At 39.5% G+C, this 27,660-nt stretch overlaps 1 protein-coding gene across 1 annotated transcript in view; it reads left to right on the top strand.

Annotated features, from left to right (window-relative positions):
• Positions 1–440: 440 nt before the first annotated feature.
• LOC308496875 (palmitoyltransferase ZDHHC2-like) overlaps positions 441–27,660 on the top strand; it is a gene marked incomplete at its 3' end in the record, with an annotated part of 48,716 nt that continues 21,496 nt past the window's right edge. The window contains exons 1-3 of the mRNA XM_081046663.1: positions 441–704; positions 22,954–22,980; positions 24,059–24,153. Coding sequence (XP_080902789.1) covers positions 578–704; positions 22,954–22,980; positions 24,059–24,153 — 249 coding nt within the window. The 5' untranslated portion in view covers positions 441–577. The remainder of the gene's footprint in view (positions 705–22,953; positions 22,981–24,058; positions 24,154–27,660) is intronic.

The following is a 27,660-nucleotide window of genomic DNA, read 5'->3' as shown; positions in this document are numbered from 1 at the left end:
CGGAGGGGTCGCCCTCGCCCCCAACCCGCTCCCGAGCGGCGCCGCGGACCTGCCCCGCGGACCTGCCCCGCGGACCTGCCCCGCGACACCGCCTCCTCCGGTTCACCCCGAATCCAGGGCCCAACCGGAGGGCGAAGGGTCAAGGTGGGCGCCTGCACTCCCACGCGGGGGCCCCTGAGCTGCCCGGCGGCCGGGGGCGCGCGGTCGGGAACCAGACCGCCCTGAGAGCCCGGGGAGCCGGCCGAGGGCTCAGCGGCCGCGCCGGCGGGGGGCGGGGGGGGGCGGGGGGCGGGGCGCCGGCTCCCGCCGCCTCCTCGCCGTCCTCCTCGCCCTCCTCCCCCCCGTCCCTCTCTGGCAGCCACAGCCTCCGCGGGGCTGAGGAGTCGGGAGTCCGCGGCGCTGCCTCGGGGCTGCGGGATGGGGACTTAGCGCCACGGCGGCGGCAGTGGCCGCAGCGCAGCCGGCCGCCGCCCCCGGGCCTGTCCCGCCGGGGACGCCGGGCGCGGCCAGCCCAGCCCGGAGCCAGTCCCGCGGGCGGCGGCGGCGGCGCAGCTGGGCAGGTGGATGCGGCTGGAAGATGGCGCCCTCGGGCCCGGGCAGCGTCAGGCGGCGGTGCCGACGGGCGCTGTACTGGATCCCGGTGGTGTTCATCAGCCTGCTGCTCGGGTGGTCCTACTACGCCTACGCCATCCAGCTGTGCGTCGGTGAGTGTGCCCCGGGAGCGCGGGCGCCCACCTGCCAGCAGCCCCCCGCCCCCTGCGCACCCCCCCCGACAGCCCCTCACGCGGGGACCCGGGCGCCCGCAGCCGCGCCGCCACTTCCCACCCCAGGGGCCCCCTTGCGCCCGGGCGCTGCCAACCAGCCGCATCTCCGCTGGCACCGCGGCCGGAAGCCCTGGGGCAGCCTCCTTCCACTCGCGCTCCCCTCGCCTGCCCCTCACAACTCTCGGGTTACGGTGTCACCTCCACCCCCACGCACACGCAGCCCAGACGCCCCCTCCGCCTTCCGCTAACCGCTGCCACCGCAGCCACACCCCCTACCTGGGCAGGACGGTCCCCGGGAGCACTGTGGTCCCCGCCGCGAGCAGCGTCCGCCGCGGCCGAGGCTCCCAAGCTGGGCCCAGGATCCGAGCAGCCAGACCCGCGCGGGGGATGGTGTCCTCGGCCTCCGAGGTCAGACCTGTCCCTCTCTGGTTGTCCTTACTGCACTTTTTAAAAATTTGCGACAGCACTCAAGGGCAGTTTTTGCTGCCTTTATGATTTAAGGATTGCCAGTTGGACACTTTCCAGTTAAAAGGAGGTGAGGAGGGGGGTGAGCTACTCGAAAGTATTTTGGAAGACATATTGCACAGTTTAGATTTTAGAAAAATAGCAGACGAAGAAAAAGAAAAGGTGGCCATCTGAGGATTTTTTCATCCAGAAAGCCAAATGGCTCGAGTCCAAATTTAGATCCAGATATTGTTGGGTAAGCTCCTGATATTGTTGGGTAAGGTACTGTCAATGCTGAAAATTGAAAAAAAAAAAAAACTTGATTATGCACAATTCGGGAATACAATTGTTTTCCTTAATGTAAGCAGGTTTGTTTCTACCTTCAGTGGTTTTGTGGAAGCTGATCTGTGTTATCAGAAAAGGTACCTGCCAGTGACTTGTGAATACTGTTGTCTTTGGTGTTCCCACTAAGGCAATGTCTATGTTTTTGCCCTATGGAGCATTAAGTAGCTAGTCTTAGGTGGGACAGGGGAAAGGTTAAATATTATTGGCCTGTTTTGTTGAACCTTCTCAACTTAAGTCTTTTCAAAGTTTCAAGATTCAGGCACAGAATCTTGTGTAAAGCCATCTCACCTCAAAAAGTTGCCCCTTGGGAGAAATAGTAGGTGTCAGAATAATACATCAAAATAATTACTGGCATAACTTTTAACAGAATTGAGAGTAACTTCCCATTTCATGTAGTTTTTAAAGCTGACATTATCCTTTACTGAATTTAGAAACAATATTTCAGTACAATAAAAAAAACAACAGTGAATCTTTGTTTTAAGCAGGATTGGTCTGCACTGAAATCAAGACAGTGCATCTAAATCTGTGATAATTACAGTCATCTAAAATGTATAGGAAGAAAGTTTTCTGAAACAATTTTTGTATTAACTGTTAATATTAAACTAGTTTTCCTTACTGAAGTATACTGTATGTGTAACATAACAATTAGAAACATTTGTGGTATTTCATTCCTTCCTAAAAGCAGTGAACAGTTTCAATTAATGTAACTGGTACAAAAGAGGGGAGTACCAGCAGGCCTGGATTATCAAAACAGGCATCTTATTCCCCGGCCTATGCTATCTATCACATTAAACTAAGAAGCTTAGCCTGATACACTGTCTCTCGCCTATGAGGAGGAAGCATGTGAAAGCAGGGAGAGCTTTTCTTCCCTTACAGTTACCCCTGCCCCTGGCTAAGGTTCTACATGGGAGGTCTTACTGGATTGAATAGACAGGTGATGGGGGAGGAGCCAACTGGAAAATTGCTGCTATATCTGGCTCATATTTTTATATATACTTTCTGTAAGTTTGATAAATCTAAACTATTTACGAAATCCACATTACTGTTTTAGTGAGTGAAAAATTGACTAAGAGTAAGAATGCCTCTTTTCAAACTGCCTAAGTGACATTGCCTGTTACTGATACCTTACCTACTGATCGAAAGTGAAGTCTTGTATCACTTTTCATCACTGCCTACCTAGTCTATTACAATGCCTGTCACGTTGCAAGCAATCAATACATGGTCTTGAATAAACCAATAAATGATTCAGAGCAGTGTCTCTGAGGTTGTCAGAAAGTAGTTTTTATATTTTTATTGCTATAGAAACAAACAGTAAGTAATTGTATGCAAGGTCTATATCCAAGAGTCTAGAAGACAGAACGAGTTGACAATGAATTTGATTCTAGAGACTATGGCAGTTTAAAAATAGTAAGCCCTAAAAGCCTTGGTTGGAAAGGCAGTAGATAACTGTATAATTCCTTTATAGGCACTGGGGAGGATGGCGACAAGTGTGACAGACACACAAAACCAGCCTCTTCTCCTTTTCACAAACAAAGCAAATGGGAATGCCAGCCTTCCCTACCCACCCACCCCCAACCCCCAAGATGAATCACATCTCAGACTGCCCTGCCCTTTGTAGATGCTTTTTGTCTGGAAGTTGCTGTTTATGATCAGATTTTCCATACTTCACCTATAAAACATCAACTAGGGTTGAGACTGGAGAGTGGGGGTCGGGAGCGGGGGAACTGATCTAGGTAACGAACAGAGAGTACAACAATCAGGGTGATTTACCCTGGTCCTCCTTCTACATCTGCTGTCAGTTGGGGATGACCCTGAATATAAATTATTCTGTACCCTTCGCTGAATGAACTGCAATTTAGGAGTAGTGCTTATCCTGGTATCCTTGGAAACTGGAGATAATGATTCTCATTACAGTTAGTTTCTATATTTAACAAAGTGGATGTGTGTGGCTCTCTAGGCACTTTTTCAGTTAGCATAATGTTTGCTTAGTATTTGTATTTTATAAAAATAAATTCATCTCTCTTCTTGGAATATGTGTATATAAAAACTATGTGGGATATATATATATGTATATATATACATATATATATGTATATGTATATATATATATATGGAGAGAGAGAGAAAGAGAAAATATTTGAGGTAGGTTTCCTTTCTATTCTACCAAAGAAAAGCTAAAATAGGATTGCTAACGTTTGTCATTCAGAACACATTTGCTTGGTATGTTGATTAACCAGGATGTTTTATTCATATTATTTCCTCACCTCCTTCCTTCCCTCTCCCTACTACTGCTCTCTCAACCCCAGCTTCATTTGTGTTTTATCTATCTTTTGATTCCTTTAATTATTATTTAGCTTGTTTTCCATAAAGTAAGACATTCAAAGGGTGAAATGTGTAAGCTGGTACTTTAGGCTGTAGAATCAGAGGGCGTAAAGGTAGCCCGCAGCCTCAGGCATGCTTGGGTCAATGAACGTACTGGACCTGTTTATATGTTTTACAAATCCATTATGGCAGTTAATGCATTAACTTTGCGTGTTGAAGAAGGTAACTGACTTTTTCCCTTCTAAATGCTACCACTAAAACTTGTTTTAACTATTTTTATACCTTTGTACTTTGTTATAGTTTCAAATTTACCGAAAAGTTTCAAGAGTAGTGCAAGAAACCTCCACATATCCTTTCTTAACCATGCATATTTTCTCTTCTGCTTGATATAACCTCATGCGTTTTGCACAGTAATCTGCTATACAGGCTTGTAGCCTAGGAGCAGTAGTCTAGACCATATAGCCTAGGTGTGTGTAGGCTACAGCATCTAGGTTTGTGTAGGTACTCTCTTATGATGTTTGCACAATGACAAAGTCACCTAACAGTGCATTTCTCAGAATGTATCCCCTTCATTAAGGGGTACGTGACTACTTAACTCTGCTATTAAGTAAGAAAAGCAGCCTTAGGCATACTTTAACAAATGTGTGTGGGTTGTGTTCAAATAAAACTTTACTTACAAAAATAATTGTCAGGACAGACTTGGCCCTTGAGCAATAGATTGCTGACCCTGGGGTGTGTTAGAAGGTAGCCCGTTAGAATATTGTGGTTTTACTCACAGTTTTGCAGTCTTTATTAATAAACATCTTTCAGAAATGATTGCAGCATCCTATATTCCACAGTGATTATTGATGATGTTCAAGAATTAAAAGAACTAGTCTACGTACTTGGGGATCGATTTGGGAGATACACAATCATGTTTTCCTTCTTTTAAACAAACAGACATCCTTAAGGATAAAATATATGAAACCTCATACTTGGATACTGTTAAGCTATGATCTGATCTACCATTGATTCAAGGCCATCCAAGCTCAAGGATGGAGACTGAATGGCGCTCTCAGTTGCCTTCCATCACAAAATGAATTTGAAACAGAGAAAGCACTGTGCTCTTAGTATTGGTAAACTATCATTTGAAAACTGATGCAGGACATTAAAGCTTCTTAAAGAAAAAACAGGCAGATGATATTAGGAATACAAATTGCTATCTATATTAAATTAGTTTTAAATGTGAACATATCTTCAAATTGAAAATTCAAATGTGTAAACTATGATATGTTCCAAAATCTTGATCTATTCTGCCATTTGACTTTAATATAAATGGTCCATGGGAAAGTAAAAGACTGCGTAAGGCTTTCTTGGTCCAATTTAGGGTGTCAGAAAATTATTTTTCGTTTGACGCATTGGATAATGCAACATTACTGTTTGCTGTTACATCCTATTAGAGATAACATATAAAACAATTATGGTACTTAGTAGGTAGAGGTGCTCAGTACATGTTGAATGAATTAATCTCTTTGGTTTTTTAGTAAGTATTATTCAATCCATTTTTAATATGAAAACATTCAATTGTATAATGTAAATAGATGAGAAAATAGGATCCAGCAGTCAAAACTCGATTTAAACTAAGGCTTGTTGTAAAAAAGTTTGTTTTCAAATGCTTACTGAGATGTCATTCATGCCATTAAATGAAATACTTGCTCAAGTATTTCCATAATTCAACGGAAGATGAAGTGATGGTTTCTTAAATCAAGATAACAAATTGTCTCTAGAGAAGGTACGTTGCCGCAAGGTTAGAGAGGTTAGCTTCACAAAGACTTGAGTAGGGTTCATTTAAAAGCATTTTTTGGACCCTTGTTATATGCCACATACTTTCACCCACAGAGATAATTTAGAGGAGAACTGAATGGAGATCTTTCCCTAATGGCCAAGAAAAAATTGCCTCTAGGTTAAAATAACAAACCCTGAAGCCTCCTGTCCAGGTGGGGCATGAGGACAGAGGTTGTTACCTGTCAGAATGCCACTCCCACGGCCGAGTAGGAGGAAAGCAGAAATGGAAAACAAAACACCCCACTCCTAGGAGCCTGTGAATTGGTTGCTGGACCAACGTAAACAAATAATCAATAAAGCAGGTTCAAAGAGCTGATGATGAGCACTGCAGTAGTCATGAATTTCTAATCATATTGTAAATCTTACCCCATGTAAATAGCGCAGAGTAAGGTTATGACCGGCAGTTATTGTCCTTGCTACGAACTGGGTGGCTGTTTCCACTCCCTCACTTTTTACCTGATGCTGGGGCAACTTTTACTCTGTTCCCTGCTCAGGTCCTGTGACTTGGTGGGTGAAACTGAGCAGGGTGCAAAGAACTTCCTGATACAACTCATTGTATCCACAGGAAGACTGGAGAACCTAGCTTAGAAAATGGGCAGAAGCCAAGAGAAGGTGGACGAAGCGAAACTGACATTATACCAAAGAAATAGTCATTTGAAGGAGCTGCTGCCCTGGTGACCAGCCATCACCAAGCTGTGAAGCCGCCACTGCTCCCTATGGCTTTGTAAAGATGGTTCCAGGTGCAGGTGCATGAGCTACCTGAGCTGGGGTTGTGCCCACCTCCCAGGCAACAGGGTTCAACAAGACCAAGTATTCAGTCTCTTCAGCTTCCATGGTAGAAAGAAGTGACAGGAAGACCAAAAAACAAAAAAAAAACAAAAAAGAAATACAAATGTATTCCAGAGATTACTATGGATGAGTTCTCGACGAGAAGATCCTCACGGATTTTTTTTTATTTCGTTTGTTTTTATGTTTCATCTGGACAGAAAACTTGCGGTTTTTCTTCTCAGAAAAATGGAACCATGACTTATATTTTATAATTTATACTGCTGATTTCATGTATTTTGATGGTTCTATCACATCTCTTAGCCTTTTTTTCTCTAGGAAGTGATGAGTTCATGGGTCCCCCGAGATTCCAGCACTGTTTGTGATGACTGTAGAAATACTATCTTTTGCAAAATGATAGATTACAACATAGTATAGACCGGGGGTGTCCAAACTTTTTTCAACGTTTTTCACCAAGGGCCATATGCGGTAAAATACACAAACAGCCGGGCCACTCACTCGAGGTGAAGTACGTATTGCCTCACCTGGTTTAAGTAAACTAAATATATTTTTGGAATTTGCTGCGGGCAAATTAACAATGGATCACGGGCTGCAGTTTGGACACCCCTGGTATAGACCCTTAATGTTCTTTGTTGGAAAACCAGTTTTCCAAAAATCATTTAGAAATAGTTTTAATATTATGTGGAATCCTATTATTTTATATGGGCATTTATATATACCACAAAGAATTAATAATAAAAGTATAACATGATAGAATTAATTTCCATAATAGTCCATTAGAAAATTGTTGAAATTTTTTTCTAATTCTTTTAATGGTAATTTTATTATAATATCTTAATTGTTATCTCAGTCAAATGCTAAAAATGGAAAGGGGTGCAATTAACAGGGCAGGGGTGGGGTGAGGGAAACCAGGAGGATGTAGTGACCTGATTTCTTAAGAAGCATATGGTACAAATAAAGTAACAAGCTATGAATGCTTGAAATGGTTCCTTTCAATCAAAATTATATCACACTTTGAAACATTTGTGTAGCATTTTTCCTAATTTGACTTTTTAATCTAACGGTGCCTTTGAGATTCAATCACAAATATTAGTGCCTGAAATCCATTTTTTTATTTGGGAGGTACTCTGGAGCAAAAATATAGCTGCTAGCACTTCTGTTCACTCTTAAATGCATTCTAGATGGAAGATCATTTTAGGTATGTTGTTGATTACATTTTAAAAATACACATGAAGGAGACTGTTTATAGATGACTGAGTTTTGTTTCTTCTCCAGTATTTCTCCCTGGTATCCTGAAATTTCAACTCATATACAGTGTAAATTAAGCATTCCTGCTATACGTAAATTAATGTGACCTCATTGTATTTATTCACAAGCATTGCCACCATGAGCAGATGGTCCAGAGGAGTGCAACAAAATCAACACCAAGCAAAAAACCTTTTTCTCTATGTTTTTTTTTTTTAAACCAAATACCCAAAGGACACAATAGTTTAAAGGTAGTTTGCTTATCTTCACAATCATCTTATCATAGAAAAAAAATCCTTATGAAAAGCAGTTCATGTATTTCCAAGAAATTTATAGATTTGATTATAATTCAAATTCAGTGAATTTGAAATTTGGCAACCCAGGATGCTTTGTCATGCTAATCTATTTATACACACACACATACACACACACAGATAGATAGATAAAATTTCTATTTCTGTGTTTATTATATTATTTAAAAAGTGAGTTTTTACCATATTTCAAGGCGGTGTTTAGAATGAGGTGTTTAAAACTCAGATGGGATTGTGTCCCTGATCCTTTGGGGTCCCCAGGGTCATCTTGAAGAAGTAGGTGAATCCGAAGTGTGTCTCTTCACCACATTTGTAGAGATGTGAGGGATAGTGTGACCTGCGACCTAGTCTGTGTGATGCATGTCTAATTCACAGTGGGAGTACTTCAGTGGGAAAAGCAGCCTGCTCCAAAGCTGGTCATGTTGAGCTCTAATGAGACGCACCTGATACCATTTATGAGAAAGTTAAAGATTTCAATTATGAGCCTAAAACTGAAATTGCAGGGACTAATTTGTGATCAAGTTTCTTACTAGGTGGGCAACAACATGGGACATGTTTTAGGAAGAAAGGCAGGCAGGGCTTTATCTACTTAACTGTGACTAGTGATTATCTTAGGAGGTCAGTTAACGTGAAAGGATAAAGGGAAGAGGTCAGTTTGACTTAATCAAGGTTTTAAGCATAGCACATTTTGAATGAAATGCAGCATATTCTAGAACTAGGGCATACTAAAAACTAAGATATACAGAACTTGGGGCAGTATGTCAGTTGGAGGGGAGTAGAGAGTAGTGATTCATGATAGGTCCCCATAAACTTCTATTTTACAAATAATTTCAAAATCTGAGAATTAAATGCCTTTCAACCATTTATAATTTATTGAACACTCCTTTAACATATGCATTCATTCAAAAATACTAATTACTATTACTATTTTAAGAGAAGGGAGAATGAATAAGAAACATAAGTAAGTAGCTTATATGATTAGTCAGAGGGTCATATGTTTCGTGACAAAAAGCAAAAAGCAAGACAAGAAGGATTTGGAATGCCAGCAGGAGGTTTAAATTTTAAATGTGGTGGTCAGGGTGGGGGTCACAGTGATCATGAAATTTAAGCAATGACCTGAAGATGCCGGAAGATTTATCCATGCCGGTATCAGGAAGAAGTGCATCTTAGGCATAGAGAACAGTCAGCATAAAAGCCCTGAGGCAGAAGTCGTTCAGCCTTAGAAGAGGAAGAGATCATTATTAGCTGGACTGGAGTGAGCAAGGAGAGGGGAAGTAGGCGACAAGGTCAGAGATTGCAGAAAAGGTACAGGTTATGGGGCCTCGTAGGACATTGTGAAGATTTTTGGCTGTACTTGGAGTGAACTGAGGATCCATTGGAGGGCTTTGAGTAGTGTAGTGACATACTGTGCCTTACGTTTAAAAAGATCATTCTGGCTGCTGTGGAATCTAGGCTACTTCTTCAATTCAGGTGAGAACCGGTAGTGTGTCAAACCATGGGGAAGGAGGGATAATTGAAATGGTAAGAAGTGGTCAGATTCTGGATGTATTTTTAAAGTAAAGAGAACAGAATTTCCTGACAGACATATGTGAGTTGTGAAAGGAAGGAGTCAAGATAATGCCAATGTTTTGGCCTGAGTCGGAATAAACTTTGGAGTCTTCAGCATGTAGATGGGTATAAAGAGTTAACACTGGATACACTCGTTCCACCAAGGGAGTGAATGTAAATTGAGCATAGGCAGGGACCAAAGATGATCAACATTGAGAGTTCAGGAGATGAATAGGAACTGGCAAAGAAGCCTGAGAAAAGGCGACTAGTGAAGTAGAGAAAAACTAAAACAGTATGGTCCTGAAGCCTGGGGAGGAAAGGGAATCGAGGTGGGAGGAATTAGATAGTTATCTATTTTAGCTTTTTATTATTTGGTCGTTCAAATGTTCGTAAACAAGTTTGTAATATTCTTATGGTTTCAGATTATTTGGGGCTGAATGGTGCTCCACCCATTCATATGTTGAAGCCCTAACCACCAGCACCTCAGAATGTGACTGTATGTGGAGAGAGAGCCTTTTAAAAGGTAATTAAGTTAAAATTAGGTCATTAGGATGGACCCGAATCCCTCAAGATTAGAGGAAATTTAGATACAGACATGTACAGAGAGAAGATAGTGTAAAGACACAGGGAGAAGATGGCCCTTTACAAGCCAAGGAGAGAGGCCTCCAAGGAAACCAACCCGCTAACATGCTGATCTTGGATTTCTGGCTCCCAGAACAGAGAGGAAATATATTTGTGTTGTTTAAGCCACCCAGTCTGTCGTATATTGTTATGTCAGCCTGAGCAAACTAATACAGAAATACAGCAATCAAATGCCTTTTTCCTTTCTGGACATTGAAATGCAATCACCTGTAATAAGGATTTAGGTGACAAAATTGATTGTGGAAACCACTGGAAAGTTTAAAAGAATAATTTAGATATGTTAAATATTTGCCCTAATATAAAATAATCAGTAAAAAAAAAAAAAGAAAAAGAAAAGTAAGTGAAATGCATTTTTAGGAAGCACTCAGACTTGACCAGATATTGTACTCCATTCCAGTAGTTTTCAGGTAACTAAAATCTCCATTTAAGGTGCTGAAATTTTTGTCCAGTTTAGATTTTAAAAATAAAGATTTTCTAAAATGTTTCAACTGCCCCTTGCTTGCCCCAGCCCTCTTAAATACAGTATGTTGAACATAATTTAACTTTGGCCAAATTATGTTCAGGCTGTGGATCTGAAACAGATACCTGTATGAATATCCAAGGATATCTAACGCCCCTGAAGTCCTTGGATTTTATACTGACAGTTCCATCTACTTCCTATTGACTAAAAGAGGTCAAAGAAGGCAGAATTTGAATCTCAGACATTCCGGGAATATGGGAACACTCAAGAATGAGCCACTTCAGTGTAAATGCCTAGCTAGAAATCTACAGTTTGAAATGCCTAACTACATCTCAACAAAGCTTTGCTTCTCTCCATTTACCCCTTCTGAGGTTACTATCTTGAAAAGGCTAAAGAATAAAACCCTTCATTGTAGAAATAACCAGAGGTGAGAAAGAAAACTTTAGCTAACATGAAATACTACCTTAATTTGTGGTTTGAGAATGTACTCTGGAGCAGGTGATTTTTTTTATTTTGTGTTTTATTGTGGTAAAGTACACATACCATAAAAATTTACCATTTACCATTTTAAGTGTACAGTTCAGTGGCATTAAGTGCATTCACATTGTTGTACAACTATCACCACTATCCATACCCAGAACTTTTTCAACTTCCCCAACTGAAACTCTGTATCCATTGAGTGATAATTCTCCACCCTTTCTTTCCCTCAACCCCTGGCAACCACCATTCTTTCTGCTTCTGAGAATTTGACTAGTCTAGGTACTTCACATAAGTTGAACCATATGTTTGTCCTTTTGTGTCTCTTTATTTCACTTAAACTTGGTTTCCTGAGGTCCATTCGTGTTGTAGCATCTGACAGAATTTCATTCCTCTGTAAGGATCAGTAGTATTCCGTGGTATGTATATACCACACTCTGTTTATCTGTTCATTGGTTGATGAATGTTTGGGTTGTGTCTACCTTTTGGCTGTTGTAAATAATGCTGCTATGAACATTGGTGTGCAAATACCTGTCAAGTCTCTGTTTTTAATTCTTTTGGGTATATAACCAGAAGTGGAATTGTTGGATTATATGGTAATTCAATTTAATTTTTGGAGATCTGGCTGGCATACTAGTTTTCTTGGAGTAGGTGATTTTGGTTGAAGTGTGATTCCAGGGAAGCCTGTATACACCCTTGGAAACATATCCGAATTTGAAGGTCTCTAGAGGTTTCTATGAAGTCCATATCAATGTCACTGCAGCAATTTTTAACTACCTGCCCTTTCACGGAGCAGCAGGAAAGTTGGTGGTCAGGGAATTGAGGACAATCCCATTTTGCGCATGCAGCAGCCTGCATTCCCGGGGAATGTGTGGTTCCTGAGAATGCTTGCCCTCAGGTCTGGCAGAAAAGTAGACAGCCACTGGCTGGCTGTACGCAGTCCAAAATGCAACAAGTTTTTGAGGAACAAGAGCACTACAGCTAACTGGTAGACATTTCATCTTTTTAAAGAGCACCATGTGTACATGGTACCCACACTGGGTAAATGCGAGCTGGTGGGAGAAGTGAGAGAAAATCCCTATTTCTGTGGATGTCTTGGTAAGCTATGGTATTCACCATGGGCTAAATCCTTCTCCACACGGACTGAAAATTCATGAATGAATCTCAAGGTATTTGTATTGCCTGCAGATCTAGGGTAAGTGAAAATGGTTTTAGGAACAGAAAGCCAAGATCAGTGCATTTAATTGAGGGAGAGATCCAGTCAGGAAACATGAGATGCAGCTCACATTTGGAGCAGAGGAAGAGACTCGGTCCAAATACATATTGATGACTGTCTTATTCAATTCCGTACGCACGTTATTTTACACTGTTCACTTATATTGATGACTACATGTAGTATATAATTAGGTGGTGCTTGTATAATGTTGCACTATTGCAACATACTGTGTCTTACAGCAGTGGGAGTGGAAATCTTTCATCTGTGGTGTGGGCTGCCAGTTTATGATGATATCGGATTGGCTTTGGCTGCGACTGAATGTACACACAATTACTGTCAAGTCGTCTGTGCTAATGCCGTGGGTAAATGCAGTACAGGGCAAGGGGATGATTTGTGGCAAGGAAGAAGGAAAAGACATACTATAATTCAAGGTGAGATCAAAGAAAGATTGTGCGGGGGGAGAAGTTTACACCAGGAATATATGACAAAAAGTGAGGTTACAAAAAGAAAATAGTGCTTCCCAGTGACCCAGTACTGAAGGGTGAGCCAGTGAATGGCTCGAAATCCTTCCATGTGTTAAGAGATATTGCACCCCAGTGCTATACTGCACTCATCATTGCTGGTGATAACATTTGAAACCTTTTCATTCATCCCTTCACGTGTGACACTGTAACTTCTATTTTGACGCGCATTATAAAGACAAAGGTTGGAATTCCAGCTTTATACAGTAGTTCCTCCGGAGTACTACATGTGTCAAATGATTTACATGAACCTATAAATATTGGTTTAATTTTTAATGTGTTAAATGTGCTGTATATAGATAGGTACTCCGGCCATAAAGTACTCAATGTGTACCATGTTTCCCCGAAAGTAAGACTGGGTCTCATAGTAATTTTTGCTCCAAAAGACGCATCAGGGCTTATGTTCAAGGGATGTCCTCCTGAAAAATCATGCTAGGGCTTGTTTTCCGGTTAGGTCTTATTTTCAGGGAAACACAGTCACTGCTTACCCTGGGAAGTAGTATTAGGAGACCATCTGTTTCTTTGGAGAAGCAAACAAGAAGCATTCGTTTTCCTATTTAATAAATCAGACAGCTAATGTTCAGCAGTGAAAGTACTCTCAGTATTGTCTTCTGTGATAAGTCTGAGTATACCAGAAATAAGAGATTGATCTGATGATGATTAGAAAAGGCACTACAAAAATTGTTTCCATCTGATCTTACCTGGTTTTGAAATGCTGAAATAACCAAAATACAAGTGGTATTTTTGCTTGCTACCAATAAACAAACATATACTTACATACATAAGAAAGATGCATTGGGCAAGAAAATCATTAAGGCCCTTCCAATTCTAAAATTTTGATTCTGACTAATGAGGGGAATGCTTTCAGGATCTCACATCCCTATTTGACCCTCCCGTGATAGTACACAACCATTATGAGAGGGCCAGGTAGACCTTTATTGAGGGTGTAGTATCCACCACAGCTTGCATGGTTCAAAGCAGTCTTGCCCCTCAGGCCCAACCAAAGAAGAGCACCTGGAATTGGAAAGCACTGGGGTTGGAGGTGAAAAGATCCAGGCATTGTAGGAACTTGATTAGAGTTGTAGCCATGTGTGAAAGAGGGAGGACCCACACAACCCTATCTCACAGGATAAGCAAACTCACCTGCACTGAAATCTGCACAACTTGCTGGCGCTGGGAATCTGTTCTAGTTTAATTTGAGGCAAAGGGATTATAGGATTCCATGGAGTAAGCTCTGAAATGAGGACACTAAGAGCAAGGGCCAGCCCTGAGATCGGATTTCCTTATTTAACTGCACTGCTGGATACAGTCAGTGATTCAGGAATTGTCTTTCCCTTTGCCAAGGGGAAAGTGGCAGCGAGTTTATCAGGGTCATAACCATGAGACAAGGTCTTCATTCCCCTTTCAAAGCTGACGAATTAAAAAACCTATATATCTCTGTTGATTAAGTATAAACACTCAGTGAGTGTGTTCCCAGCCTTCAGTTGGATAAGTTAGATTTTACACTGTTTCTGTACAGCAGAGCTTCTTAGATATTTAGGACAATGACTTGGTCAAGTTGCTAAAGAAATGTTGTTGAGAGAGAGAGAAACACTTCTAACTAGGAAGGTTTCAATAACTAAGAATTACAGTCACCATTCCAGGACAGACGTGTGTTTCATCTTTCTTCGTGGCCAGTTTCTACAAGTGGGGGGGGGGTGTGTGTGCCTCAGGAGTGTGTCTGGGTAGTACCAACTTCAGGAATGCCTTTTCTTTCCCTCCACTGCTGAGGAGGGAGGTCAGGTAACCCCTTCCCATCTCCTATTCTTCCTCCCTGTATCACCATCTCACACTTGTCCCAGGAACGTGGAGCTCTGTTCCTTCCTCAGTTCTTGAAATGAGAGCTCAAGAAATCTCAGCTCCAAGTAGTACCCTGAAATACGAAGAAACCTTTGAATTGTTTGTGTCCAAAGTTTGTAAAATGGTCTGTTTCCAGGTTATGTTTGAGTTGGTTGGTGGAGGAGGACATTTTAAACCGTGCTCTCTAGAACATCCCTAATCAAAAGTAACAGTAGTGGCATGGAAATTAAACACAGACAGGCCAGGATGTAAGAGAAACCAAAGAAGGAACAGACAGTGGGAGGCCATGTGGAAACCTGGGAAGGGTTTTGGAGTCACACTGACATTTAGATTCTAGCACCATATGTTATGACTTGAATGATGTTTAAAAATTGTTTTGCCTCTGTGAGACTATCTTTCCACCTTTTAAAATTATGATCCTGGCTCACAGATTGTTGTAAGGTTTAAATGAAATAAACATTTTTTAAAAATTAGCGCAATCCCCGGTATACAATAAGCATTCAACAAGTGCTCCCTTCCTTTACTTTATTCTTTGACTCCTACCCCTCACCAGCCCACTGATCCCCTCTCACCTCTGTCCAGCCCCCAGCTTGCTCAAGCCGTAGTCTTATATCAGAGAGTATTATGGGCTGATTGTGTCTCCCCAAAATTCATAGGTTGAAATCCTAACCTGCAGGACTTCAGAATGTTACTGTATTTGTAGAGAAAGCCTTTAAGGAGGATAATTAAGGTAAAATTTAATCATTAGGGTGGGCCCTGATCCAATATAGCTGGTGTCCTTATTAGAAGAGGAGATTAGGACACAGGCACAGAGAAAAGACCATGTGAAGATACAGGGAGAAGATGGCCACCTATAAGCCAAGGAGAGAGGCCTCAAAAGAAACCAATCCTTCTGACACCTTGATCTTGGCCTTCTAGCATCCAAAACTGTGAGGAAATCAATGTCTGATATTTAAGCCACTCGGTCTCTGGTACTTTTTGAAGCAGACTGGGGTCCTCACTGAAGACTTGGGGTGGGATGAATACCTGCTCTCATAGCTCAGCTGGTAGGGGAAGGGAATAAGGGCAACCTGCTGTCCACTATGGTGAAAGGGAAATGAACTTGGGTGTTGCAAACACAAAAGGTACTTTTAACACAAAGTAGCGAATTTTTATAATGTTGTTAATTTATAATTTTGTAGTATTGTGTCAGATGCTTTAGGCATTAGAAAGGTCTTCAATGTCTAATATGCAGGCCTAACCACCCAAATAACAAAAGACTTGCATAACCTTTGGGACCACAACCTATTCTAAAGTAAGAGACTTCCTGTATCATGGCTTATATTGTCTGATTTACTGCAGTTCATCTTTGTCTTGATATTACATTATGCCATTCTTCAGGAAAAGGTCTCCAGTAATTTCTCAACCATTTTCCATGGTTGTTTGATAATTTCTAGCACATAGTTTAGATCAGTATAGTTTGTTACATGTAAATTGTAGGGTAGAGGCAGGGGGAATGCATCAAACCACTGGAAAGTCCTACTTCTCTGCATATTACACAGCTCCTCCACTCCTCATATTGAGGTTCTGATGCATGTCAGGCCCTACCAGGTCACGGTGGGGTACAGGTGGGTGTGGGGTATAGAGGAAAGGAGCGCTCTGGGAGGAGTAGGGAAATAAAATGTAGCTCAAAAATTCACTGGCTTATTGTTTTCTCATTATGTTAATTTGTCCATGGTAATTCATTTGCATTGTTCTGCTTATTCACACTCAAAAGGTCTTCCAGCAATTTATTCCCATCAACTTAACATTTCACTCTCCGGAAAACTGTATCACTACTACAAGCTAAAAATGCACGGTGTACTTCTTTCTCCAGATTGTTTATAAAACTGTTAACACTAAACTCTGGGGAACTCCTACTCTTAACATTTCACTGTTTAGTGATGTATTTATGCTCCATATTCAACTACCATTTATTGACGCCCTTATATGTGCCGCGTTCTACTCTAGGTGCTTTTACTTACATTACCTGGTCTGATTCTCAAAACAGCCCAGTGAGGTAAATGCTGAGATAAGACTCAGAGAGGCTAAATGACTTGGCCAAGATAAAACATAAAACAAGGGGCAGAACCAGGATTCAAACCTCAGTGGGGGACATGGAAAAGGAACAAATTAAAATAATTACAGATGGTGCTAAGTACTAAGGAGGAAATGATGTATTATGATGATGGTTGCCAGAGGGGACTCCACAGGAATACCTCTATGAGAAAGTGACATGTAAGTTGCAACGTGAAGAAAGATCAAGAGTGAGCCAAAAGTGGAGCCTGGTGAAGAGCTTTTCAGAGAGGATAAAGGCACTAAGGTTTAGTGTGCTCTAGAAACAGAAGGTCAACCTGTTTTCAGCTTAGTGAGCACGAGAACCAGCAATGAGAAGTGATCTTGGAGAGGCAGGTAGGATCCCGTTGGCCGCTGAGGCTTAAGTAAGGAGCTTGGGCTTTATTGTAAATCCAGTGCAAAGCCATGGAAGGCTTTTTAGTGAGATGACATCATCGATATACATTTTAAATTGATCATGCTTTTCTTATTGCAAAATGCGTTTTTAAAGAACTGTGTGGGGATCCAATGGGAAATGTAGATTGCCTGGCACAGTATTTGTGATTAAGACTGTTATAGGGATATAAATGTCGAACTATTACATTGTTCTGTACACCTGATATTTAAAAAAAAAAAAAAGAAAAAGAGACTGTTAGAAATGTCAGGTGTAGCTTTTATGGTAACCGGAGAGCCCAAATTGGAAAACTGTGTGTTTGGAGTTCAAGTTCTGTTTTATGAAGCCTTATCCTTATTCTTTGTTTCTACTCTGAAGCTTCTTATCTGTCCTTGACTAAACAGTGCCTACAAACCCACTGGTAAATGTATTTGTAGAATGACTTTTGCCCTAGATTTTTAAGTCAGTAGTTTTTTCAGAATACATGAGAGTGGGACTGAAGATAATTTTAGAGCCAGAGGAACCTTCAAGGTAAAGTGCAAATTTTTGTTTAAACAATAAAATCCAAGTACAGATCAGCTGAATATCATGATCAAGGTCACACAGATTGGAAGGATTGGACTAGAGTCCAGGTTTCCTACCCCCCAGTTGAATGCAAGTGCAGAGGATCCAGGGAGGGGACATGTAGCATGTTTAAGAAGCAAGAAAGCCCAGATGGCTGAAGTATCATGCACAAGACGAGTGTGTGAGGTGAGGTTAGTGAGGAAGATCGGACCTGCAGTTGTCAAAATTACAATGACAGATGACGGTTACAAAGGAAAACACAGTCTGATAAAGACTTAAAAATGGAAGCAGATCTGTTGTAAAGAAATAAAAGTATTGGGAAGAAAAGGATACAATTAGAATTCAACTGGACATATCAAAGCATAATATAGTTTTCGTAGGTCTGTCATTTAAAATGGTCTGGCAGCGACGTCGCCAGTATTCCTGGGGATGATTTCTAGTGTACCCTCCTACTGCCAAAGTTCTGATGTTAATACATTAAAAAGCGAATTAGAGCTTCTTAGAAAGTAGCTGAAAGGACAAAGGATCGTTCTCCAAGGAGTTTCACTGGCCCACTGAGTTAATGAATCCACTGTCAATTCCATAAAGTCTTTCAAAATGAGCCTAACTGATTCTGTTAGCATAAGTGAAGTAATGGTAATCAGCAGTCACAAAGGTATTGGTGACTTTGTCAGGATTGCCAGCAGTGAGTGGAATGTTTGGGATGAAAAACCCATTGGAGTTGGTTGAAGAAATAGTAGGAAGTTAGAGGGGATAGAGACAGTATATTTAAATGATTGTTAAAATGAGATTTCCTGTGAAAGGACCAGAAAAATGGGATGACAGCTAGAGACATGAGGTCAAAGGAGAGATTTTGTTAACACAGGAGCTATTCAAACATACTTGTACTACTGCTATTATCTTTGTCTTAATCCTCAGACCTGCTTCTGTGATTAATTGAATATGTGTTATGAACTGTGTCCTTGCTTTTTTCAGTTAGTTTTAACTTCTAGCTGAAATGATCTCATGAACTTGAAGCTTTTTGAGCACAGGAACAGTCTTACCTACCATTTTATCCTCAGTGTAAGTTAGTCAGTGAATGTTTTTCAATAAATAAGTTAAAGAGAAACAGGAAAAATAAATAGAGCTTGGTTATAAAGTTATCCTTACGATTCATTCCTTAGAACTACATCTTTATTTTTGGTATTCTTCTTTATCAGATTGCATATATGCAGCTAAGATATGTCTGTGTCAGACTGAAATTGGAAATAGTGTAGTGATTTTATATAGAGGAGTTGCTGTGTAGTCACACTGTAGGTGAATTATTCTCCTAAAAGATAGAGTTCGAATTTGAAGGCAAGAAAAAAAATTCAGATTAAGAGAAGAAAGAAAAAGATCACAACAATATACATTTGCAGTGAAAGTACCAAATTGTTCTAGCAACAATTATGTAACTGTTCTTTGCTAATTTAAGAGGGGAAAGTTTTTTTAATCTCGTATGAAGGCATATTTTAGTACCTGAAGTTTTCCATTTTGGCTGTACTTATGACTAAAAGTTGAACTGGATTTGTTGCCAACTGTTTATTAGGCTGCTTCTTATCAATAAATACAATTTTTGACAAACTCTTAATATATAATCACCAAAGCCAAATTTTGAAACATTAGTTGGTAAAAATATAGAACTGGAATAATCTTTGAGATGATCCCCAGCTTTTAATCAAGACTAAATTTAAATCAAGCTAGACCAAACCAGCTCTAATATTTTTAGAGCTTTTTAGAGACTAGGGTTTGATAGCATCTTTAGCAATTATATGGGTGTATAAATAAAGTTAATTTGGATAGGATTATTTATATAGTCAGGTTTTTAGAGTATGACAAAGGATAGCACATACATAAAAATATGCTGTAGTTAATTTGCTAGATATAATTTCAATTTATAATAAATAAACAACTTGTCTTAAGAACTGATACAAAAGATCAATACTTATCTTCTTAGTAGAAGATTTCCACAATAAAACTAAAATATAAATTAAGTGATGATTTACGTTTTGTGTCAACTTGGCTAGGCTACAATGGTCAGTTGTTTCATTAAACACCAGTGTGGATGTTACTGTGAAGATATTTGTTTATATGTGATTAACATTTAAATCAATAGTTTGAGTAAAGCATGTTACCTTCCAAATGTTGGTGGGCCTCATACTATCAGTTGAAGGCCTTAATTAAGAGAAAAGACAGCTCTCCTAAAAAAGAAGGAAATCTGTCTTAAGCCTGTCTTTGGATGTCCCAGGACTGCAACATTAACTCCCCTGGCTCTACCCAACGCTGTCAATGTAGCACAAAAATAGCCATGTATACAAATGGGTGTATTTGTGTGCCAATAAAATTTCATTTACAGAAACAGGTGGCTGGCTATATTTGGACCAATGTCTATAGTTTACTGACCAACCCCTGGATTAAATGATAGCTTGATATTTCATGCAAAAGATAAAGGGTAGGGGTATGTAGATGATCACCAGATATACAAATAGTAAATATTTTAGTGTAATCAGTGCTCTTATTCCCAAGAGTAAAATGCAACCTTTTCTTAAACAATTATTTAAGAACAAAAATATTTGCATTTGAAAATGCCATTGTATCCTATGTGTTTTTATGAGAAAGGCGATGTTGAAATTGACAACTCTTTCTTTCGCTAAACTGAAAATTACAAGGTGAATCCCTGGCCTACCTCTTAGGCAGACATGGTTGAGAGAACATGAATGCCCTCAGTGTCATAAAGCAAACCTTATATAGACCATATATCTATTAGTAAAATAAGTCAATTTGAAAATTTTGATAATGTTATTTAATCAGTGATAAGCCATAGGATTTTGCCAGTATTTATTAAATCATTTGAAAGTGGTTGTACACAACTTTACTTGCAACATATATACATATATAACAGACATGGGATTACTGTCCAGAATATATAAAAGGCTCTCAGTAAGTAAAAGAAATGTAGACTAATGGGAAAGTGGTAATTCACTTAGAAGAGATAGGAAAAACCAATCATTATATTTTTTAAATAATTCAAAACTTCAACAGTAATCAGAGAAATCAATATTAAAACAGTGATTTTTATTTTGGCCTAAGATACTGACAAAGTTAAAGATTTATTTTACATTTATAGGAAATTCGATAGGCTCAGAATCTTTGTGAGAGTGTAATTGATACACCCTTTTTGAATTTCATATTTTACTCTATACATGTTATTGGAATTATTTACCATAAACATGGATCCATGTACTTGCACATAACTTGTTTAATTTAAAAAAAAAAAAAAACAGAGAACCTGTGGATTTTGAGGTACATTTAGGGAAAAACAAGCTGTGAAGGAAAGTGAAAGCTATAAAAATGACGTCTTTGGATGCATATCCAGCCAATGTAGTAGTGGTCCAGGTCAAAAAAATGATCAATTCCTACTAACTGTACTTTTTCCTTTTTAAATTTTATTTTGTTTTATTTTTTTCAATTCTGACAGCTAGAGTTATGGGTTAGCAAATAAATTTTATTTAAAATAACAAGACCTCTGGAATGGCTGTTAAGGGTCATTCATACATACATGTATAGATGGAGTCAAATTGCTTTTTCAGTTCCTTAGATTAGCTCCACGGAAGGATTGGAAATTTTGATCCAAGAAAGAGCTGTTGTCAATTTTGGAGTGCTGTTGAAGACTGAGAAGTCAGTGTCTAGAAAGAAATGCATAAAGGGAGGGATGGTAGGGTCAGATATAAAGACATGCTCCCCTACCGCTCTTCTGATGCCCTCAGATTAACCCCTGCAGGGATTCTGTGAGAAAGTGAACTCTGACTCTCCAGCCTCTGATTTATAAGCAAACTTGTGGAACAGGCCATTTGTAAGTCAAAGATCATCTGTGTCTGCAAGTCCCATTCTGAGGATCAGAAATGTTAAAGAAAATTGAGAATCTAAGGATCATTGAAAGGAGCCACTTCAAGGTTGGTGAGAGATTGGAAATTATGTACTATTTGGGCTAAAAGAGAACATTTTTAAGGGGGACACACCAACTGTAAATATGTGAAGTTCTGTCATGTAGATTTTATGTTTATCCCTACAAGTTGGAAGCCTAGATACCATAGACAGATGACACAAAGAGGAGAATTTCAGCACACAATAATATTATAATCATTCTCAGAGAATGGGCTACTCTCCAAAACTGGGCTCCTGCTGGCTCTAGAAATGCCTAAACTGACATTCAGTAGCTCTCTTGGAAAAGAGGTTGGTTGGATCAAGTAACCTAAAAATCTTTCACATTACCCTCTGATTTCTGTGTTTATTAAGGCAATGAAATTATATATTCCAGGAGTAAGGTCTGGAATACTGTAACCTTTTAAAAAGCCAAATAGGAAAGGAAATACTTAAATAAGCAAAGTCCAATCTTCTTCTGTTATGACTGAGGTAGGCCAAAACTTACAAAGGACTTTGAGTACCAAGGAGGAAGACCAAATGGGGAAAAAAAAACATGTAGACAATGCAGGAGCTAAAAAGACTGCCTGGGTTACTAAATTCAGTTTCTTGTCCCAACTTGTTTTAGCTCTGTGGTCCCTGTACTAATCTACCTGCCATCTTGAGCTATTTACAACAGCCCCTAAGGGATGGTGGGTTTTCAGGCACTTGCCTGGGCCCCTCATTTGACACAGCAGGGAACCGTTAGTCATTGGGCATAAGAATTTGTACTAAGAGAAATTTGAAGAGTGTGTGCTTTGCACACAACATTTTTTATTTTTTACTTTTTGGAGCATTAACTAGGTGGTTCCCAGTTTATAAACAGCAGTATAAGTCTGTGGAAATGGAATGTACCTGGAGAACACTGCTTTTCTCTGAACTCTGTAGATGGAAGGAAAACGGAGAAACCCATCAATACTACAGCATAAGACCCAGGATTTGCACGCTGGGCAGGTTGTGTTTTCTGTGTGGGACCCAGGGCTAAAATGCCAGTAGGCATGGTTAAATGTAGCCACTAGGCTCCCTCTCCACTCTCTCTGCCACAGTGCTCACCTCTCCTCTAGATACAGAATGTTGGTTTGAAGCGGAGTTAAGTTATTAACCTACTCTCGTGCCTTGTGACTCTATCAGAACCCTATGTTTGCCGTAAGCATCATGTAACCTATTTCCTATCTCTTTTTTTTCTATTTATTGCTATAGTGTCCATGGAAAACATTGGAGAACAAGGTAAAATATATTATTGTTTTAGATATAGAGCTCTTGAAAATAGTTTGCAAAAACAAGTGGAATTTACTTAGATTTGGTTGGGATTAATAAAGTGTTCTTTGAGAATGTAGAGATAAGATGGGGTTAAAGACATCTCATTCTCTTAGTCCTCAGACTGAATTCTGTCAGGTACTTGGCAAAGAATTCTACCCTGAAATGGCAGTAATCGTGCCAAAGGTTCTTGTGGCTTCAAGATACGGAAATATCAACAATTTCCTGTTTCAATTCAGAGTATTATCCCATATCTGTATCACTTCTATAATTCATAGAATTGTTATATATTAATGTGTATTTCATAATTAATCATTATCACTGTATACAAAATTAATGTTTTATAGTCGCATAGTACTTCAAGAATAAAACACCACACAAAATGTGTTCATATACATGACCTGAAAAAAGTATCAGAATGCTTTTCTTAACAGTTGTCCCATGTGGTAAATAAGACACTTGAACTTTTATTGGAAGAAATCTTTCTTTGTCCAGATTGTCTCTGTTTAAATATGTTCTCGTTAAAACAGCGAAAGCCACCAGATTTGACTAAAGCTAAGCAAGTAAGCAAATAGCTTCTCAAATAGGAACTGCTTTTGCTATTCTTTGTCCAGGAAGCAAAGTTCTTAAAGCCTAAATGTTTTGACATTTGTTTAGTACTATGTCAAATTTGGTTAGTACATTTATTTAGAGTTGTGGCATAACTCCCTACTTTTACAGTTTAGGAAAGGTCCCTGTGAGCCATTGTGCCTGTCTCCAGATGGGAGTGTTCTAACCGTGGGCCTAGATCTAATTATGCACCACTAGGGATTTTTTTTAAAAACTCTTGGCTTTAGATATAAAAATGTATTCATTGAGTTGTGCTTATTCCAGTATGACATAAGTGAACTTATTTACAATAAAACTTAATAAGTAATAAAAAATCAAAATAAAATGAGTATTATAATTGGTAATTTTGTTATTTTAGAACAAGCAGATCTTTTGTGAATACCATGATTTTAATATGTATTTGCATATTACAGTGATAATTATGTTTCTCTCACTTCAGTTGTGTGCCTGATTGCTTATCATCTACTTTTTGCAATGTTTGTCTGGTCGTATTGGAAAACTATCTTTACATTACCAATGAATCCTTCAAAAGAAGTAAGTTAAAATACTAGTAAAGTTATCTTAAAGATGGAAGTCAGTAATACTGATAACTGAAGAATGAATTGTATGTCTTTTTATTAATGTTGTAAACTTACTGAGTGTAGTGATTTTTTTTTATATTGTGTCTTGGTGAATTTCACTTGATAAATATTTTTGTACCGGATGAGTATTATATTTCTAATATTAAATCTGTTACGTGTTCCATTTCTACTTTAGAATTAGACATCAGGACGGATGGCTGGATAGATAGATAGATACATAATAGATAACAGATAGACCTGAAGGTAGACATGCTTCTATTATAATTATCACACTAATGGTATATTAGTTGGCTGTTAGACACCAAACAACAACAACAACAACAACAACAACTGATCCCTTCTACATTCAAAGTCTGTAGCTAGTCCACAGCCGCCAGTACCCAGGCTTCTTGCATTTTGGTGCTCTGACATTTGTAGTCGCCGTTCCCCAAGGTAACCTCTTGGCCTAAGATGTGTGCTCTGGTTCCAGCTATCACGTCTACATTTTAGCCTACTGGTCAGAAAAAGGAGTAGGAGTAGGAAGGAAGAGTAGAAGTAAATGTTCTTCCCTTTAAGGACACTTTGGAAGTTGCTGATACCATTTCCACTTACATTTAGAACTTACTTCTGTGGCCACTTCTATTTGGACAGAAGGCTGGGAGTGGAGTCTTTATTCTTGATGGTCATGTTAACCCTGGTAGAAGAAGTTAACCCTGGTAGAAGAAGGAAAGCGTGTACATTGGGGGTCAAACAGCAGTGTCAGCCACAGAAGCTTTTAAGTAAAGTGATATGATCAGCTATGCATTTTGAAAAGATCAATCTGGCTATTTGTTTTTGAGTCTTTAATCCTGGTTAAATATTCTTGGATCAAAGGACTGTGTCTGACTCACTTTTATTCTTTGGTATTTAGTCCAGTACATGTTTGTCAAATAGACATAAACTTTGTTCCAGTAATAGTAGTGTAGTTTTAGTAGGCTAACCTTAAATTAAAAAACAAATGTTTGAAAAAGAAAAAGAGTCTAGGCATCACTGTGAATTGTTTCCTGAAATAATCGGTTTGAAATGCAGCCATGGTCAAAAAGGCCAATAAATATGCTGTATAACCTGGGAGGGGATGTTGAAAACAAAACCACAGATATTTGCACAGAATTAATGGTATGCTTGACCTAGAATGAGTTAGATACAGCCTTTTTTGCTTCTACTATCTACTTGTTTTTCTGTTCCTACCTCTTTTTCTTCCCTCTACCCTAGTTATTTCTTTTCTATCATCTCTCTTACCCCCATCCTGGCTTTAGTTGTAGGTTTGAAGGAAAATGCTGACTTCTGTCACAGGTGATGTCATCCATTCCGGTGGCTAACCTGTGACCTCTGTGTTCAAAATTTCCAAATGTTTTTCTAGCTCCGACCTCTCCTGTGAATTTTAGTATCTCCCTGCCAAACATAACTTCTTGATCATTCCACTGACACCTCAAATGCAACACATCAAAAACTTACCACCGTGATTCATCCATTTCTTATACTGTAAATGCCACTGACATTCATTCACCTCACCATTCAAGCCAGAAGGTAGGCAGCCATGCTGAATCCTCTGCTTTCTCATGCCTCCACCATATTTTCACTTCCTAATATTTCTGTTTTAGTTCCAACCCCTTCTTTTCTTTCTTTCTTCTTCTTTCCTCCTTCCCTCCCTTTCTTTTTATCATTGACTTAATTCAGGATCTCAGTCATCTCTTTTGTCTGAGACATTGCAGTCTTCTCCTAAACGGTGTCACAGTTTTCAGTCTTGCCCACTTTCCCTTCCCAGAACCCTGCAAAAATTCATCGTCCACCCTGAAACGGGAGTGATTCTCTAAAAAGAATTTAATATTTTCACTCTACCACTTGTATCTACCCTGTGACTACGGGTATCCCACGGGGTGAAGGCCAGTCTCCCTAGTCTGGCAAAAAATGACACTTGTCTGACTTTTTGACTTCCCACTTTATACTCTGGTAGTTCTTAATTACGTGTAGTTTCCCGTATGCACCATGCTATTATTTCTTTTTAGGTTCTTCTCCTTTTTCATCCAAATAATTCTATTTTGATTCATAGTGTCAACTCCTTCTTGGTCTCCTTTGCTGGTTCCTCATTATCTCCTAAGCCTTTAAAGTAGGGGTGTCCAAACTTTTTTCAACGTTTTTTATCAAGGGCCATATGCGGAAAAATACACAAACAGCCGGGCCACTCACTTGAGGTGAAGTACGTATTGCCTCACCTGATTTATTTAAGTAAACTAAATATATTTTTGGAATTTGCTGCGGGCCAATTGACAATGGATTGTGGACCGCAGTTGGCCTGCGGGCTGCAGTTTTGACACCCCTGCTCTAAAGCATTGGATTATCCCCAAGCTCAGTCTCTGGACCTTTCTCTTATTTGTCTACATTATGACTTTATTGTCTTATTGCTACAGCTTTCAAATTAGTATCATTAGCCTGGTCATCTCTTCTAAACTCCAGACATATTTACAGCTACCTAGTTGGCATCTAATAGGCAACATATATGAAGACAAACTTCTGATTTCCCACCCACTCCCTCAATTCTCCTATTCCTAAAGTTTTCCTGTCTCAATAATGGCCATTTCATTTTTCCACTTGTCCAGGTCAAAAACCTTGGAGTCATCCTTGGCTACTCTTTTTCTCTCAGACTCCGTATTTGATCAATTAGCAAATTCCATAAGCCATACCCTTAGAATACCCACAGTGTAAGCTCATGCCCCCTCCACTGCTTCCACCCTGGTCCAAGCCACCATCATCTCTGCTTGAATATTTGCAGTACCTTTTCAACAGTATTCCTTGCTTTCTTACGTGTCCTCTTCTCTATATTTTCAAAATGATTCTTTCAAAAACAAGACAGATCATATTATTTTTCTCTTCAGAATTTTCCTATGATACCTGAATCCACTCAGAATAAAAACCTAGTTCCCTACTCTAGCCTAAAAGGCTGCATGTGGTGTGACCCAACACTCTCTCTCTGACTCGCCCTTCTCTTTAATGCAGTGTTGGCTTCCTTGCTGTTCCATCAACATGCTAAGCATGTTTCTGCTTAACATGTTGTAAAACCTGCTGTTTCTCCTTCACCTGGAACACTTTTCTCCTGTGTGACTGAGTCCCTCACATTTTTCCTATCTCTATGTCTCTGTTCAAGTACTACTTTATCTTAGAGGTTTTCTATGACCACTCTGTATAATATGCAAAGCCCCACCCCTAGCATTACCTTTAACCTGTACCTTGCCGTATTTTTCTCCGTATATCATTCTGTAACACATTCCATATTCATTTTTTCTGCCATCCCTAGAATATGAGCTCTAAAATGGCACGAACTTCATCTGTTTTTTTCACTAATCCATTGCCAGTACTTAGAGCAGTGTCTCATCCATAAAAGGTACTCAATAAATATTTGCTAAATGATTGAAAGGAGGAAAGAAGTTATGTGTACAGTTGCAAC

Source organism: Rhinolophus hipposideros, assembly GCF_964194185.1.
Source record: "Rhinolophus hipposideros genome assembly, chromosome: 4".
NCBI lineage: Eukaryota > Metazoa > Chordata > Mammalia > Chiroptera > Rhinolophidae > Rhinolophus > Rhinolophus hipposideros.
This window is presented reverse-complemented; position numbering and strand designations above follow the sequence as displayed.